This window comes from Taurulus bubalis (assembly GCF_910589615.1).
Source record: "Taurulus bubalis genome assembly, chromosome: 2".
In the NCBI taxonomy this organism is placed as follows: Eukaryota; Metazoa; Chordata; class Actinopteri; order Perciformes; family Cottidae; genus Taurulus; species Taurulus bubalis.
Genome location: NC_136590.1, coordinates 32,996,045 through 33,015,119, shown reverse-complemented (window position 1 = coordinate 33,015,119; position 19,075 = coordinate 32,996,045). Strand labels below are relative to the sequence as shown.

The following is a 19,075-nucleotide window of genomic DNA, read 5'->3' as shown; positions in this document are numbered from 1 at the left end:
TGCTGGTAAAATAACTGTATTTATTGATCAAGAGGCGAACGTGTATTTAAATCCACAAACATGGATAAGAAATCATTTGATATAGTTTTGGATGAGATACGAAAGGTAAGAAGTGTCTAATCCCAAATTGTTTGACCCATTTAAGATTTGAAATTGTGTCAATTTAGGCGTTTGTTAATTCTTTATTCCGTGTTTCAGTGTGTCCTGACCGATCAACGGATCAAAGCCATAGAGCAGGTGCATGGGTATTTCTCCAGTGAGCAGGTAACTGTCCAAACAGCAACACAGCCATGTGATCATATTATGTTTGACCACAGGGTCCCCACACATTTGTACTTGTTGTTAACATAATGGAACTTGCGTGTTGTGTTTTGCTAGATCCATGCTTACTAAGGATAATTATGTATTTGCAATAGTTCATTTCATGCTAAGTAAAGTTATAGGTTACAACAGAGTAAAACTAAAATATGGTTGTGTCAAAATATATATTTTTATTAATAATACTGGTATTCAAAAGTATTATGGTATTTCATACCACCATACTATAGCAGTGCAGCTATCATGTCTATGTAAGTTGTAACACTGTCTTAAACATCCACAGGTGATGGAGATACTGAAATATTTCTCATGGGCAGAGCCACAGATCAAAGCAGTTAAAGCTCTGCAGCATGTGAGTAACACGTATGTTAGGTGATTAGCATCACATTTTAAAGTTTGCATTGCTAAATATGTATTCTAAAAATGGATATCATTTAATTGTGTAAAAGCAACATCAATATTAATTAGTGAGGCTGAAGTTATTATTTTCTGGCATTACCACCTCGCTGTCATTGATTGACACATTTCTCCTTCTGTTAACTTTAGAAAATGGTTGCAATCCCTACAACCAAAGTTGCAAATATCCTGAATTGCTTCACCTTCTCAAAAGACAGACTGATTGTCCTGGAACTAATTGCTTTGTGAGTACATTCTGAAAAAGTATCCAAGCACCCTGAATAGATTGTAAAAGATCAAATGTTGTAATATCAGCTGATTGGGAATTGTGTTACTTGTTTTACTATGGATTTCTCTCCTTATACAGGAACATTTCAGATGCTCAAAATTATCGTCCTGTGGAGGATCTGTTTCGCATACACTTGTCTGAGAAGAAGCGTGCTCGCAGGATACTGGAGCAAGTAAGTTCACCTATACAACTTGAATTGCATGTTATTGTGCTCTAGGTAGGTTAGCATAGAAACCCTATTTGCAAATGTTGTGTCTTAGTATCAAAAGCCCCGGTAGAATCCCTGTGGTAGCGATTAATGCAATAATACTACACTTCTGTGTCACTAGGTATGTAAGGTTGGCTGCAAGGCTCCTGTAGCAATGATCTCGTCCTGTGGTATGATACCAGGAAATCCATACCCTAAAGGTAGACCCAGCCTGGTCAGTGGCACATTCCCTGTAAGTATGTGCATGGCTCTCCATTGAGCTTTCCTGAACCACTAACAACTTGTACTGTCTGGAAGCAAAAACATAGAAGGTTAAGTTAAATCTAAAATATTGATATTTCACCTTGAATGCTTTACTTTGTATACTTTTTTTGTAAAAACTGTGTTGCATACCAAATAGCTAAGTTCATTTATTTGTCTTGTGATTTTAATTGAAGTGCCAGCACAAAAGTGACACACCTGATGCATTTTGTCTCTTCTAAATATGCCTGACCTTCTAAACATGTATTTTGTTTTTGATCACAGGGAATTCCTCCAGTAAAGAAAGAAGCAGAGAAGAAAGAGGACACTTCTAACAACCTTGAGGGGAAAGGAATTTCTGCTCGTATCATTGGACCTTTCAAACCTGTAAGCACTAGAATGGGAATCACAGATAGTTATGCGGTTTCTATGGGGCATCCTGGTACTGTTACAGTAAATCATCCTAAAGGGTCAAGGCCTCACATGACTATTAACAATGCTTATGCATAATAAAAACTTCAACCTACAGTACATGTCAAGTCTTGGTTTAAAAGCTAACGATAGTCGACTGCGAGAGTGCTAAATGGACTGGAGTAAAGACTGTAAGCAGAATAATGGCAACACATACAGAAATAAATGAGAAATATTTGATTAAGAACACATTAACAGACACTTTAACATTTCGATGGCATGGAAATCAACTTTGCATACTGTACCCTATTCATTGTTGATGTGTGGTGACTGATGATGCTATGACATTTTTTGAATTTTGCTAATCGATAAAGATAATCATCTTGGAATATGGGTACATTATATTATAATGACCACCTGCATGAAAAGGGATCATTTGTTAGGCTTTTATACAGAGCAGTGGTTTGATCTTCCACATTTTTCCTTTTGATTTTCACTGTGTTTTAACAATGTAATCAATGTGTAAATTCTTTTATATCGCTTTTGAAAACTTACATGACAGATTCACAGAGTTAGACAGAACTGGCTGATCATTTAAGAGTTTTTTTTCTTGTCCTTTTCTAGTTTCCATCAACCTACAACCCTCATCGGCCTGTGCCATACCCGATACCACCGTGCCGACCCCACGCCACCATCGCACCAAGTAAGAATTTACCCTCATACACACACCTATCTCTGCCTTCCCACGCCCTGCCCTGTCGTCCAACACTTGACGATGAGAAGAAAACAGGGCCCTATTTCTCGTACCTGGCTCAACAAAGTCGAGCAAATGTCCTATTATCCAGCTTAAATTAGAGAGATGATTGACATCAGGCTAACTCAGTTTCTCCACGGAAGATCCGTGCTGAAACGGTCTCGTTAATTCTAACCAGACGTCATTCATCTGGATAAATGTGCGTGCCCGCTCCTCTTCAGAAGGGATAATAATCGAGCACTGACACCACGATGTTCTAACAGGACAAAGGCAAATAAACTCAGAGGAACCTCTTTTTATTTCTCCGCTGAGAAGCAGGAGATGATCATGAAGGCATATGAGAAAGTCATTACCTTAATCGTTCACAGCAAATGCGTTGCGAATATTCGCAACACGTTTGCAACATGTTTGCATCGTGTTTGCTGTGAACACAGCTTAACACCGCCCCCGCTGTGAGACATAAGCGCCGAAAATATATAAGACAAGTTAAATGCGTCAGTGTTGGGAAAATGTATCGGCTAACTTTAAGTGCTTTATCACCCAAATCAATCAGATTATATTTATTTAAATGTATCTGCTGGCAGTAGTATGTAGATATTTGTAATATATGCTTTTGTATCATGTACTATATATGTGTATATACATGTATGTGTAGATTACCATATAACTAGGAGTTTGAATATGTGTATGGGCGGATTAGTATGTATGTATTATTCATAATCAGAAATTCAATCAATTGAAGCAGTGAAAATACATTGTGTGTGATTCTCTGTATTCTTATCACGATCACCTTAATCATGTTCTACAATAATGATTTGTATGGTGTACTAATAGCACTGTCATATAATTATGAGTGCTTTAACACATCCATAAGTTTCTTAAGCGCTAAATAAACTTAAGAACAGCACGACATGCAGCGGCTGATGAGACGGGCGATCGGCTGCGCCTGTGGTGATCAATGTCCGCGGCTCTCGTAAATATATGATTCTTGTCGGTAGAATCTATAGCGCCGCGTACAGGAAGTCATCCTGATGTGAGAACGGATCTTGGCGATCTGGAAGAACTCTCTCCCTATAAAACGAATATAACTAATATCGCTCCTTCATCAATGAGGAAGTGAGCTGCCTTTTTTGTCCGGTGGGAGTGGCCATCTTATCCAGTGAATTTCAGTAAGCCTGCCCGGGAGCAGGTTTAAATTTTTGGATGTGTTGCTATGGTGATCTATCTAAACTTCGAGAAACCGAAAAGCCAGACCTACGTCATCTTATCCTGAAAATTAGCCCGCTAACTCAGTAAGCCAGGTACGAGAAATAGGGCCCAGATGTGTAAGATAGAGGGCTCTCAGACAATTGAGGATTTAATAATGCTGCTTTGAATGGTTTCAGGTACAGGTTGAGGTATAGTTCGTAGTGGGGTGCGTTGTGTGTGTGTGAATCCCACATGTGTGTGTGTGTATATGTGTGTGTGTGTGTGTGTGTGTGTGTGTGTGTATATGTATATATATATATATATATATATATATATATATATATATATATATATATATGAATGTGTGGTGGATGCTATTAATATGTGCAACTACTACTCAGGTGCGTACAACAACGCAGGCCTTGTTTCTGTGGGAGGGGTTATAACCACCAGCGTGCCCCCTCCCCCGTACAACTCCACCCACAAAGTAGCAGGTATGAGTCGTTGGAAGCGCGTGTGTGCGAGCAAATAGATATTCCTTGAAGCTTGCTGCCTAACTCTCTGGCATGCTGCTTACCTGCGCTTCTCAAGTTGAATGCCGTTTATCAGGTGAAGAATGTGCCTCTTACTTCTGGAGTACACTGAGTGACCAGAAAAATACACCGCATCGTACATTTTAGTTCAAGCCAATGCAGAGATGTGTATTGGATTCCTTTTTGTTTTAGAGCTGTTGGAGAGATTGATTCAGTTTAGCAATATTCTTTTTAGGGGGGGTGTTGCCATATTCGGTTGCTTAATATCTAATGCAACCACACTTCTGATCTTTGATATAATCCAGTATTTGTTGTTCATATAAATACATATACATACGTCTCATATAATACCGTCCTGAACAACTCCACAGAATGGTCAAAAGCAAGGCTGTTGTAGTGTATGGCAGTACAACATGGAGGTACGTCTGTTTTCTGGTCAGTCAGTGGAGAAGAATGCTTTGATGAATTGTGAGGATGGGTCTGTTGTGGTGTGGACCAGGAATAGCTTTAAACTATTGCCATTAATCTTCTTCTTTCTGGAATCATGCTGTGGGCTGGCATTTAACATACATTGCTTGGGATAACTTGTATTTTTTTTATGCACTTTCTCATCAGTTTTCACAGTTGAAATACATCTTTTAGGGCCTTTGGGGAGACATGTGGTCATGCGTACAAAGATATCTCAAGTTGTACTAAATTGACAAATGTCCAAAGCAGAGTTGAGATCAGCACAGTATGTGATGAAAGTGAATATGCAGTTACTAAGCCAAATCAATTATGTAAACATTTCCCCAAAGGTAAGAAGAAGACATATTCCAATCTTGAAAATTGTTAGTATTTACATAATAAGTTGCACACAGGAATGCTCTCTGGCTGTTCCTCCATTGCTTCTTTTACTTTAGTTTGTCGGATTTTAACCTTTTCTGTCTGTGTTTGAACGATAACACTAGTGATCAGAAGAAAAAACAAATTTTGTATGCAACTATGTGGTACAACTATGTATTACAATTTTTTTTTAGATTATCTTTTTCACCAACTTTGATCTTTTTTTCATTCCAGGTTACGCCAAACCAGGCAACCCACAGCACACCACACCTGGAGTCAAAAGCGGGCCTCTCCTCATTCCTCATGGATCCACGCCTTCTACCCCTGTCTCACATCAAGCATCTTCTGCTCAGCCACCTCCAACAACCCCAATCACACCAGTTTTCCCTGGCATGGTTCCCTCTCACAACCCTCCCTCTCCTGCTCCATCCCCATCCGTGATCAAAGCAGGTCCACAGACCCCCAGTGGCCATGTTACACCTACACCTTCATCTGTCATTAAAGCCCACACACCTTCTGGCACCCCTTGTGGAACTCCTGTCCCCGGCAGCGGGGGCTTCTCCCCTTCCCCCTTCCATGCCATTTCCCGACCAGGCACCCCTGCTTCCTCCCGCAGCGGCCCAGACCCTTTATCGCAGACTAACTCCATGGGCTCAAATCAGCAGAGGGTTTTTTCTCAGTCCACAGATCACCAGTCAGGACCCACCCACCATGGCTTACACCCACAAGCAGGTAACCCCTCTGGGTCAGTGATCCGAAGTTACACTCCCTCTGGACAATCCACTCCAGTTCTTCCGAGCTGTTCCACTCCAGGTCCCAGTCCCAAACCCTCCCCAGCTCATTCAGCACAGATTCAGGCTGCCATGGCCACGGCTGGAGTCCTGAACAGACACGCTGGGGGTAGTAACAGTGGGAGTAACAGCCCTGTGCACTCTGCTTTTAAGGGCACCTCGCGCTCTGGCACACCATCTCTTGGCTCTTTTGTGGTGCAAGGTTCTGCCCAGGCTGCCCTGGCACGTTCCTTGGGTCTATCACACCCGGGTTCTTCTCAAGTCTCTCTCTCTAGTCCTGTTGGTATCACCGGCTTCCAAGCTCTGTCCTCCAGCCAAGCACCCTCGCATTATCCTGGCCTGTCTCCCTTTTCCTCCCTTTCATCCTCTCTCCCTCCTTCCTCCATGTCTTCATCCATGCCTCCCACTTCCAACATTTCTAACCATCCAGCAACCTCCATGTACCCAGGCATGGCCCCTAATGCTGCCTCCCCTTTCGGTCTGGGCCTCACCTCTGGCCCCTCTTTATTCCCAGGCCTTCCGCCTGGTGCTAACCCTGGTGCTTTCCCAACGTTGGGGGTTTCAGGAGGGCATGGTCCTGGGAGCCCTGTGCTGTCTTCATTCATGGGCCTGCCAGGGGCCTCTTCATCTTCAGTAGCATCGGTGTCACCTCTGCAGGCGGCAGCCGCAGCGGCGGCAGCCGCAGCTGGAGTTCCATCATCATCTCCAGTTTTACCAGGCTTTGCGTCTGCTTTCAGCTCCAACTTCCAGCCTGGGTATGTGAGCTTCGAAAAATTTTACATTCCAGTATTCAGAAGCCATGTTGCATGGATAATCTAAAACATATCTAATGATTTTATATTGGTTTCCTAATATCATATAATTTACTCTGACATGAAAAGACCATACTCAATTGAAATGTAGCTCTGTGGAAGTTACTGCTCTCATCTCACTCTGTGCCACAAAGCAAATTGAATCAAAATGGCTCAAAATCTAATACTATTAAGTCAGTATACAAAATAATGTACCAATATTTGTGTAGCATAAAAGTGGTATATGGTTGGATATGTAGTAAGTGTACATGTTTATACTTGTCCCTACTTTTCTATAATATTTCGCCATTTGATTTGGCTTCTCCATTTCCAGTAGCTAGAAGTCAGAATTAATTGTGGGTTAATTTGAACATGTCATTGCTTTCCAATTAGATGTTCAACTATAAACAAATATGAAATATACTCAGAAAAAGACAGACGTCTTGGAAAAACGGCAGGTGAAAGGGCATCATAAATCATGTGCATTGATTTTTCCACTGGGTTTTATTAGTGGAAACGCTGCACCCAAGAGCAAAGTCTACTGTGGAGGTTTAGCCTTTGGTTTGTGTTGTATCAGAGAGTGCTTTGCGAGTTTGCTAAAAGGTGATTATAGTCAACCATATGTTTAGCACGTTATCTTGTCAATTTACAAGTGTTGCACAAACAGCCTCACCAAACGAGATATAACGTGCTAACTAGTCTAGCGCTAGCCTTATATTTAAATGGACTGATCAATGATAAATTGTGATTTTGATCTTGTAATCATTTCACGATTTAATTTTTCAAAAGTGCTAAATAAGTGCTTTACAGAACAACACAAATGATACTCATTATAGTCATATAGTCACCTCAAATATGTTCCTGCTTTCCATCTAGTAGAATGCGTGTTGTATTTCATCACAGAAAAAAAAAAAGAGTATTTTAAACACTCTAGCACCCTAACCCAACAGATACAGAATAATGTGTCAAAGTATACTATTCTAATTAAGATCACGATGTAGAGTGATAACTATTATTCTGCATGTTACAGGTTGAGCAGTGGACTCCAGCCTCCAGGAAGCAGCGGGTTCCCCGGCTTGCTGTCCTTCCCGGGGGTGCCGGGCTTCTCTCCCTCTGCCTCTCCTGCAAACCTCGGTGGCCTCCACAACCAAGCCATGCAGTCTGCCCTGCTGCAGGTACACGCACGCATGCACGCACGCACGCACACGCACGCACACAGACACACACAAACACACACACACACACACACACACACACACACACACACACACACACACACACACACACACACACACACACACACACACACACACACACATATGTTGCTATGCCAGTTTTGATAAATGTGATAAGCACACACTGTTTTTGTCTTGTTGCAGGCTCATCCATCTGCGTTGGAGAGCTTCCCTCCTCAGCCCAATAGTTTCACCAACTATCCTCCAGGCCCAGGAAACCCCTTTCCCCTCCAGCCTGGTCTGCACCCCCAGTTGGGTTGGCAGTGAAACCCACAGCACACTATGAAACATTGAGTACACTTACACGTCCATCCCCATCGTACACCCTACCCTTCCCCTCAGCAGTTGACACGTTGTATTTTATGGTCTTGAACCCTGAAGAACACAGGACAGATTGGAGAGTTTCAATAATGTGTGTGTTACAGCCTGAATGATTACTACTACTACAAGTAACACTATTGTGAAAACAGTCCACATAGTGTGTGGGGGAGATGGCATATTTCCTCTATTATTCATAGTGAACAGTTGTAAATATCAGTTGTCAAAGTTGTTAGGTTTTACAAGTAGACCATGAATGGTTTAAATGTTAGCTGGACTTGGCTGTTTTTAATCAAGTTTATCAACATTTCTTAGCAAATAATGAATTCTAGAAATTAAATGGAAAAATTGACATGATATCATGTAATGAATTGACAGTATCCTCATGTAGTATTTCATGCAGTCACAGTGAAAAGGACATGCGTTTGATACTGATTGATTATTGTGTTATGTTATATTGTGCTGTATGGCGCAGTCATATTTTGAGGGGGGAACATCCTAAATATTTTTGAATCCTCGTGCAGTGTCAGGAGTGGGAGTGTTGTACACAAAAACTTTGGCAGTTCCACTCATGTCTGTGTTAAATTTCAGTGAACACACCATTGTGGCTGTCAGCAGTTTACTGTGATTTACATTGCATATGTTTACACATTTCCTTTGACATATGTCACCCTGCTAGTGCTATTATTACAGTCTTGACCAGATGTACTGTATGCAGATGTTTCTGATAACAAACTTGATTTGTATATGGACTTGAGATACAATGTCTATATTCTTCGGTAAGGCTTTGCAACATTGTGAAAACTGTAATTTTACCTCATTTACTGTAAACCTCAGTACACTCAGAGACAGTTGAGAGTAATAGACAAGCTGTTTGATGCCCTGTGTTTTCTTTTGTCCTTTTTGTATTTGCACCCGTTTTTGTTTTTTTGTCAGTAAACTGCTGGTTGCTGTAGCTGTTGCTGTATCTCTTTTAGTGCCATGGCTATCAGGAAAGCCATTGCTTTTAAAGAGGTATAATAATCATCACCTGTTTATGTGACTTTTTAATAAAATATAAAATAAGGCCTAAAATAATGTCTGATGAATTGAAAGTGCTCAAAAGTGACCAAATAATGAGCAGCGCTGAAGACTGCGGTAAACATGTGTTAACTGATATTGTTAAATGTTATTCTATTTCTATAGTTATTTTATTCAACCCTCAGTATTTCACAGTCTGACAGCCTACTTGCAGTTTGTTTATGGCTTTAAACGGTGCTTATCATGATCATCCGTAATATTGCTCAACACACAAGTGATGTCATCAGTCATGTGTTAATTAGTCAACAGACCCAGTCATGGGATCTCACTGGAGCATTTTCCATTATTCCAATTTTTATTGTTTTCATTCTAGCCATATTTTGTCAATTGTTTTATCCTTAACGTAATAGTATTAATTAGTTTGCATTTATTTAGTTACTATAATTTCAGAAAGTAATGTTCTGAACTATTTCACCATGTAGACCTATACCTTACTATTTATTCATAAGGAAAGGGTCAAATATGTCCCCGTACTAGAACAAGTGTAGAAGACATTGCGTTCATTCCAATCATCACATTAAAAGCATCAAAACATAATGCAGAAGAAAACAAGATTTAAAAACAATTAAAACTTTAATTTTAAAACATAAAAAACCTTCAAAAAGCAAACAATAGAATAACAGCAAACCGAAAGGTCTTTAGTCTGGATTTAAAGGAGCTGAGGGTCTCAGCAGACCTGCAGCTTTCAGGGACCTTGTTCCAGATATGTGGAGCAGAAAAGCTGAACGCTGCTTCTCCATGTTTAGTTCTGACTCTTGGAACAGAAAGTAGACCCGTCCCAGACGACCTGAGTGGCCGGGATGGTTCATAAGGTAGCAGTCGATCGCGAACATACTTAGGCCCTAAACCATTCAGTGCTTTATAAACCAGCAGCAGGATTTTAAAGTCAATTCTGTGTTTGACAGGGAGCCAGTGCAAAGACCTCATTAGCTCATTTTAAGATTTGGGTAATAGTTCCTCATTCTAGTAGGAAGTGAAAAGAAGGAAAGTGAAGCATTGCATTCTACATACACATTATTTTCTATGTTTAATTGGGTTGGTATTGTAAGATTCACTATGCAATTATTATTAATGATTATCCAGTTCTGTGTTATCATCGTGGTAATTGTACTTTGTCGATGATCAACTCAATAGTGGAGCCACACCTTCTCTGACCCGTTCTATAATCGAGCACTACAGCTTTAAAAGGCTGGGTGACTCCCTCTTCAGATACACTTCAACTAACTCTCAACACACTTCCCCTCTCAGTTCTAACCAGCTCATGGAAATGGAGGACCAAGTGGAAAGCCAGAAGAGAAGAGGAATAAGCAAAGAAGATTTAATATGTAAGATCAACCATATTTATTTTTCATGTCTTTTCCTCTGAGCTTTAATTCTACATAACTAGTTTTGTTAAAAAGTAAAATATTACCAACGGCAGACGTGCAGGCTCACAGTTTAGTGTTTACAGAATATATCAACAAAGGAGATGTTTACTTTTCCATGAAACATAAGTCGACCGTGCGTTGTCTTTACCTTGTTATGTGAGCCGGACGGCATTATGTGTGATGTACACGCAGGAGCTCACCTGTGTAGGTAGAATGCAGCTAGGGCAAAGTATAACTCTGTCGTCATAGAGATAGAAATCACATGTCACTGAAATGAGAGTCCCAAAAGCATGTGACTTTGTGTGTGTATCCGTGCTCTGTGAGCAGGGGAAAAGGAGCTGTCATGTCACACAGTTGGCTTGAGTGTAATTGTCCTTGTATTTGGTTGCTGATGACGGCTCGCTTTCATATTGTGTAATTTTCCATCATATTAATTGTACTTGCTACGTGCTGTGTATTACGGGGCTTCCTGTTCATATGAACATAACTCACAACAATATGTACTGTAATGTGATCAATATAACCTGGGTCGTCAATGGCACAATATGCTGTTTTTCTCAGGTGGTTAGACCTGATAATCAATGGGACAATGTAGTTCATGACCAGGCAGGCCTGGACTGGGACAAAAATTTGGCCCTGGACTTTTTGGTCCAGACTGACTCACCACAATCCGCGCGCAGATACTATGCCAACTCGGTCCGTTGATGTACTGTACATATAATCACACAAGCCCTTAACAACACTACTATACTGAAATGGGTCATTGTCTCCTTGTCTCTTATTTGATGTAATTTAATCTGAAAATTTCCATAAATAAGTGTTCAAAAAAAAGAAAAGCATGGACAATAAACCATAAACACTGACAGAAAAAAATAGGTAAAGCATGTTTGAACAAATTGGAGCTTAAAGAAAGTATATTGATACTTAAAACACTTTAACTCTGGTGACCTGATTTGTAATTATAAAAAATGTGAAAAAGCAGATCTGCATGCTCAAACCACAGCACCTTAAAATAGTGGTTAATTAATCAGGATAGTATATCATTTTCCAACACTTTAGAACTAGATTTATTCAAGTAAAGTTCATAGACAACGTTTCTGAACATTTAGTGAATGAGTGTTAGCTAGCACTCACCTACTATCACCACCACCAATCTCCTCCTCCCCCTCCTGTATGTTGTAACTTGTTTTATTACATTATTTACTCTTATTGTGAAGAGCATGGAAACAGGAAGTGCTTTTACTTTGAAGGCAGAAAGTACAATGATACGTGCTTGTTTACGCTAACTAATGTTGAATGTTACGTGTGGAAAAGATATACATGTCGGGTGCAAGAGCGAGTTCTCAATGCTTTAACAGTTGTAATGCTGCAGTTCACCAGTAAAGTGAGTCCGTTCATACCAGACTTGTCTTGGTCCTCATTAGAAGCTCCACTTCATGACACTGTGCCACCATGGCAGGGGTAGCCTCACATTCACTGTCCGACGACACCGGAGAGGGACCCGCCGTGCCCGGCGCAGCCAAAGCCCCGGAGCGTAGGCTCCGCCACCGCCGCCGGCCCCCGCAGCAGCAAACATGTTTATTATATTTCTGCTCTTAGCAGCATCAGTTGCGAGAGCTTTTTCTTCTTCTTTTCCCTCAGTTTTTCTGCACCGCCTTTTCGTTTCTTCTACTTTTTTGCTTTCTCTTCTCTCTCACAGATTGCTAATGATGTGTCATTAGCTCATCATTAAAGGTGATTGGACGAGGGGGTCTGGAAAATGCGTGGGCGGGACTACTGGGCCTATTATAGGGCCACTGCGTCTCTTATGCGTCTTTACATAAAACATTTTTAAAAAAAAGGTCAGCCACTGCCGGCCCATTACTGACCGGCTCACCGGGAAAACTCCCGGTACTCCCTATGGCCAATCCACCACTGTGACCAGGGCTTGTAGTCTCCGTAGTTCGGCTAAGGGATGAGTAGACCACACAGGGATCTGTCCCATGTAGATTACGCTTACACAAGTATCGCTCTCAAGTTCCATCGTGGTCCTTGTTGCTCCTCCGCCGTGATGGTAGGGGTCATCTCTTAGTGAGGCTAACGGTGGAATGTTCCAAAAGTAGACTCCTTTCACCTGTTGAAACAGTGCTTCCTGTATACATGTCAATCGCTGGACATAGCTTCTTGGACAAATCGCCACTCATTTGGTTCCCCCTTTTCCCGAAATCACACTTAACTATTACACCAGCCTTCATTAAGGACTCAAAAACAGGTGAAATACAGTCGATGGCCTCCTGCTTAAGTGGATATTATTTCATGCATGGCCTGAAATCCAATTGTAGGTGAACCACAAGAGGTGTCACACTTTGTTTGATACATGTTAGGTATCAAATAAAACATACAAATGATGGCTACAATAGTATATAATATAATATAATATATATATATATATATATATATATATATATATATATATATATATATATATATATATATATATATATAATCCCCAATCTCTAAACACACAACTCAAACAATAAATAGGATTAGGGATTAGGGGTTAGGGTGAGGCCTTAAAGGGCTACTACAGACATCATTTGTGTATTGTTTCAATTACAATTTCCTCCATCCAAATAGGTTTTAGTGCAATTTTTTAAACCTATTTAATTGAAAGAATATATACAGATATAATGAAGATTGGCACAATTTAAGCTATGATCATAGTGTTGTAGCAATCCTCACAAAATATGCATTTATTTTCCAGTAACTAGAGAACATGAAATGAATTTATAAAGCTCTATAATGTGCACTAATACTCTTTTGAAGTGTAGCGTGGCAGTAATATTTCCTTTAGATCAACAACAGGAAACTGCATTGTGGTTTGACCTAGAAACAGAGAATAATGTTGCTGCTGATGATACTAGGACAAAGAAAATTACAACATAAGCGGCGCAAAAATTTCACGTGGTGCACTACTCTTTGTCTGAGAGTTTCCTGTTTGTAAACTTTCAGTTTCAGTGTTAGATCTAAGCTGTATTATGATTCAGTCTTGTAGTTAAACCAAAAGGCATCGCCTCCACCTCTAAAGTCATTTTAAACTGGTTTCTGATCAGTGACCTGGGATTTTATGCCAGATGTCCATATTTTCCCTCATTATGCCCCAGTGAATAAGATCTTTTTTCTTGTTGATGCAAACTTGTTCACAACTCTTACTTGGCTATAATTAAAAGGCTTTCCTCTCAATTTCATATTGGTTTTAGGGATTTCACAGTATGTTAAACAGACACTGCTGTCTCTCTCGCTCTAGCTGAACGGACAGGGGCTTTGGGATGCTGTGGTTGGATCCTAGTCATACTGTCTGGCTTCTTCACCATTCTCCTCTTCCCCTTCACCATCTGGTTTTGTCTGAAGGTGAGTGAACAACAAAATAATTAGCACAGTGGGTTGAAAAGCAGAAGCCGCTATTTCCTTTGTTGAGAGTTTGAATGTGAATGTAGCTTGTGCTGTGGTCTACCTGCAGATTGTTCAGGAGTATGAGCGCGCTGTCATCTTTAGACTGGGCCGCATTACAGACAGGAAGGCCAAAGGACCAGGTACAAACAATATTATTTCCAGATTGATACAATATAATTAACGTAAAGTTTTCTTTTTTTAACTTTTATTTGTCCACAGGAATTTTCTTTGTTTTGCCATGCACTGACTCCTTTGTGAAAGTGGATTTGCGAACAGTTTCATTTGACATCCCACCACAAGAGGTAGGGTTGGCACAAGAGACAAATTGATTTCAGTTTTAAGCCGCGGACACTCACAGACAAACTGTCATTTATTACTACTCCAGATCCTGACCAAGGACTCAGTTACAGTTGCGGTGGACGGAGTGGTGTACTTCCGGGTCTTTGACCCCATTGCCTCTGTGGCCAATGTGTCTAATGCCGACTTCTCCACCCGTCTGCTGGCTCAAACCACCCTCAGAAATGTCCTGGGGACTAAGAACCTAGCTGAGCTCTTGTCTGATCGCGAGGGCATCTCTCACAGCATGCAGGTACAGGAAAGTCTCGGGCTGGCATCTCTGGCCTCAGATATAATATATTCATTGTGTTTGCTGACTTTTTTTCCCCATCTCTAATGGACAGCTTGATTTGATATGGACTAATCAAGGAACTAGTTATGTTGCAAAACTACAGATGTAAGCTCCTCCTCTTTCTGTCTTTTGCAGTTCAACCTGGATGAAGCTACAGACAACTGGGGCATCAAGGTGGAGCGTGTGGAGATGAAAGATGTGAAGCTGCCACTTCAGCTGCAGAGAGCCATGGCTGCCGAAGCAGAGGCTACACGAGAGGCCAGAGCCAAGGTAAGGACATGTAAATCATTTACTGTGATGCACAATGCATGTTATTTTCAGGTGTTTACTTTCATGCTAGTTATTGTGTGCCATCCTAATATCTCTTTCTTGATTTACGTATAGGTGATTGCAGCAGAGGGTGAGATGAATGCATCCCGTGCCCTGAAGGAGGCGTCCCTTGTGATCGCAGAGTCTCCGTCAGCCTTGCAGCTGCGCTACCTGCAGACTCTCAACAGCATCGCAGCAGAGAAGAACTCCACCATCATCTTCCCCCTGCCCATGGATATGATGTCTCACTTCATGCGGAAGTGATACCTCCGTTTGTTCATCCTCTAAAGTCGCTGTCAAATCAAACATGAATAGGAGAGGATCAGGGTCTATTTCTAAAATAAACTCTCGGGATGCGAGATGATGCTATTGTTGTATAGTTGACATTTCTTCAGACTGATCATAGAAACACTTTATGGTTTACATATAATCAAGCTGTAATCAAGCCCATAATTAGCATAGCATAGCATATAAATGTGTCTCATTCAATGTTGATCAGTTGCATACTTTTATACTAAATTAAATGTAAAATGTTTAAAACTATCTGTTTTATTCTCAGTCGCACAGCTTACAAAGCTTCTGTTGCCTTGAATCTTGAATCACTATTATATTGTATGCGATATTAGTTTATGTTTTTGTCACTGTCATCAAAATTATGTTGATCTGTATTCACTGTATTTGTTGGACAAGAGACACACGTTTTTTCAATTCCTCTGTATGTTTGGTACATGTCAAGAAATGTACAATAAAGCTGACCTTGGACTTTGTTTTTGATTGTATCTCTTCACCCCTCACCAATAGGACCTAACACCTGAGTGTTGTTGCTGGATACGAGTGGAAGACGAGAAACATATCTGATCAAAAAGGCTAAACCAACAAACTCTAAACCTTAGTTCTGCCAAAGTATACTTTGACCTACAGTATGCTGTTAACTAGAACAAGCCCTTGTATCCAGAATACATGTAGCAGACAAACTTTTGAGTCATCACACAACTTTTCTTCTTTATTGTTTAATACTGTGTTCTCCCCAAAAAAGTACAAATAAAAGCATCAACATACTTTGTATACATTACATGTTGAACTATCTTGTTCCTCGTCCTCTAGGCCTCCTACGCTACGGTTACAAGTTGACCATCACAAATGCAGAGGTAAAAGAAGAGAAAGGGAGAACGAGAAACAGCAAAGACAGGAAAACATGCTTCTATTACTTTGTTGATGCACTAAGACACAACCCATGTTGTAAATATATTTACATTCAAACCTACAATCAGTGCCAGAAGAAACATATTCAGTGAACTTTGTCTCTGGACCAAATCCGCGAGGGGTAGTCTTATAGTTTCCCTCCACAAATTCAAATTCTGGTGCTGGAAACATTCACCACAACAGCATTTACACATGAACATGGGCCTTGCAATCCCTAATGGATGAGATCAATTTCCCATGTTTCTTGTGGGAGGCTCAAACAAGTGCTACATATTAATGGCTGCTACATAGCGGTCAGACGAGAGGTCCTTCTATATCTGACAAAATCACATGAATGACTTGTATAAAATGCAGTCATTAACTTTTTGACATTCAGCGCAGAGTGAGACACAGATGTCCACAGGACACATTCAAGGGCCATTGCTAGTTCATTGTTGAGAAATCATAGTCCATTCAAAAGTGAAATATTCATTTAAAGATGAATTCTGTGACTTTACGCTGTCATTTGTAAACAATAGTTTTTGTTGCATCCTTGTAGACTTGTTTTTTTTGCACCTGAAGTGACTTTTAGGAGGACCCTTAAGAGTCATTCAATGACGCAGAGTAGGTGAACTGCAACCCTTCAAAAAGAAAACATTCAACAACTCAGTGACTCTCTGACCAGTATATTCTTATAATTGATTATTATGCAAAGACATTCTCAAAAATCATTAGTGTAGGTATAAAATAAGTGAGAATTGAGATTCATTTCTCAAATCCTATGCTGTATTGAACATTCTTTCGTTTAAGAGCGTTTAACCCTGTGTATGTGTCATACAAAACATCTTGAAGATCCATACGATGAAAAGATTTTTACTTTATCACGGCCATGAAAAGTGCTGGTATGGCAATTAAAGATCGACTTAAAAAGTCTATTACTGTACTGAAAAACCAGCAACCCCAAAACGTGATCCTTTACATGCTGGTATAATATTACATGTACTTAATCTGTAACTTAGCAGAGAAACGTCTGACTAACCCTGACCCATGCTCCCATTACTCCCATTAGCAATGTCGCTGTGACTGCCAACCGCCAACACAGACTTACCCTCATCCCTCCTCACTGGCAATACTGATTTATTTACAGCAGCTCATTTACATGTGTAGATTGAACATCTTTGTTTGTTCATGTGCGGGTATAGATCACTGAGATTACACTGTGTAATACCGTAGGTTTCATTGAATAGCCAGATGAAAGATTAGGACCCTGAGGGTAAGTTAGTCAAGTAGAGTACAGTAAGGAAGCAGCAATGACAAACCTTATGCTATACAATTATTCTCATTTCCATATACCAAAGGTTGGTTTCTCTATTGTATTACATATAAGAGGAAAATTATCTCGGGACATATCTTGAGTGTTTTTACAAAAGGAAAAATAAGTATTTCTAATCTAAATTTAGAAAAGAATTCCCTGAACGATATATTCGTGCACACTGAGAATTAAGTGCAGCTTGCAAAAGTTTTGAACATTATTGGAAAAGTGTCGATCAGATAAAGAAACCAGAAGCTTCAGAAGAGGTTTACAAAGGTTCAGAAAGGGCGACACTTATCTTTGCAACACAAAGAGGCAAACCGAGGGTTAACCTGTATTTTGTTTAACCTACGTAGCTTATATACCAGTTCATAGCTCAGTGCCCCAAACACCATCTATGTATGTGTGATGACAACAAGTTATTATATCTCCTCTCTCCTGTTGTACGTCACATATTCCACCGTTCGTTTACTCCACACCTTAAACTTGATAAATAGACAGACCACAGCAATAATAAGTTTCACATTAAGACTTGAAGACTTTCACAGTACATACTTGCTTAAATAGCAAAATACATATCAATTAAAATATATACAAACATCACATTAATAAAAATAATAAAAAAATCACAATACCAAAAAGAGCGATTCCTGTGTAAGGTTTTCCCCCTTAAATCTGAGCTCCCTGCTAGCTGTGTGTTTCTGCTGTTGAGCCACAGACACAGCACACTACAAGTTCCCGCTGAGGTAAATTCAAAATGGCAGACATAGTTGACCTGAGGGATCCCAAAAGTGAAGAGTAGCTCATCATGTGTTGAGATGCTGTAGGAAGACCTGGCACAGGGTTGAACATTAATTCCTCTGGATTTTGAAGGTAAAATGGCTCGAGTTCGATGTCGGGTCGTCCCACACAAGTAAAACTATGATCGTTGATCTGATTTCAAAATGTTGAATACACCTTGGAGTGTCTGAAAAACAGGATTCACTTGATTTGCAAACCAATAATTTATCCAAAGTCCTTCAATGTCCTTCATGGAATATATTGTTGGTTGTCCTCTGCTGGTGAGACGGCAGGACTAGCATAAGGCGGTTTGTTGGGCTTTCTTTTCAGATAGAAAACAAAAAATGTATTATGAGAAACTGAGAGAGTATATAGCTTATTTTATCGAGGACGTGGACGTGTTTTGAACACACCAGAGAATTGTGTTCTGGTGACAAGAGTGTGCTACTTTCCATCTGTATTGTTTCTGTCTGTGCGGGGCTCATGTCTACTCATGCAGGGAGCTTTTACTACAAGTCTACACTACCTGTGTCACTATCATACAGTATGTACAGTCTGCCTTATACAAGTTGGGCTTGGGGACAGAGAGAACTCAGCTGCAGTCATCTGCATCTATTTCCCATTACAATATTTAGCTGTGTGTACAAAACTATGCTGCACATGATGTACACCACCAGCTGTAGAGGCT

At 40.3% G+C, this 19,075-nt stretch overlaps 2 protein-coding genes across 2 annotated transcripts; both read left to right on the top strand.

Annotated features, from left to right (window-relative positions):
- Positions 1-60: 60 nt before the first annotated feature.
- Positions 61-9,365, top strand: proser1 (proline and serine rich 1; the record flags this gene model as incomplete). The annotated part of the gene is made up of 12 exons (XM_079234989.1): positions 61-105; positions 199-264; positions 602-670; positions 865-959; positions 1,082-1,175; positions 1,333-1,443; positions 1,737-1,838; positions 2,487-2,565; positions 4,206-4,298; positions 5,397-6,708; positions 7,775-7,919; positions 8,124-9,365. 12 exons carry the CDS (start codon positions 61-63, stop codon positions 8,244-8,246), a joined length of 2,334 nt encoding a protein of 777 aa, XP_079091115.1. The 3' UTR covers positions 8,247-9,365.
- A 1,273-nt stretch (positions 9,366-10,638) lies between these two features.
- Positions 10,639-15,874, top strand: stoml3b (stomatin (EPB72)-like 3b; the record flags this gene model as incomplete). The annotated part of the gene is made up of 7 exons (XM_079214513.1): positions 10,639-10,702; positions 14,031-14,134; positions 14,244-14,316; positions 14,396-14,478; positions 14,562-14,765; positions 14,940-15,074; positions 15,189-15,874. The coding sequence occupies 7 exons, from the start codon at positions 10,639-10,641 to the stop codon at positions 15,375-15,377; spliced, it is 852 nt and encodes a 283-aa protein (XP_079070639.1). The 3' UTR covers positions 15,378-15,874.
- Positions 15,875-19,075: the final 3,201 nt, after the last annotated feature.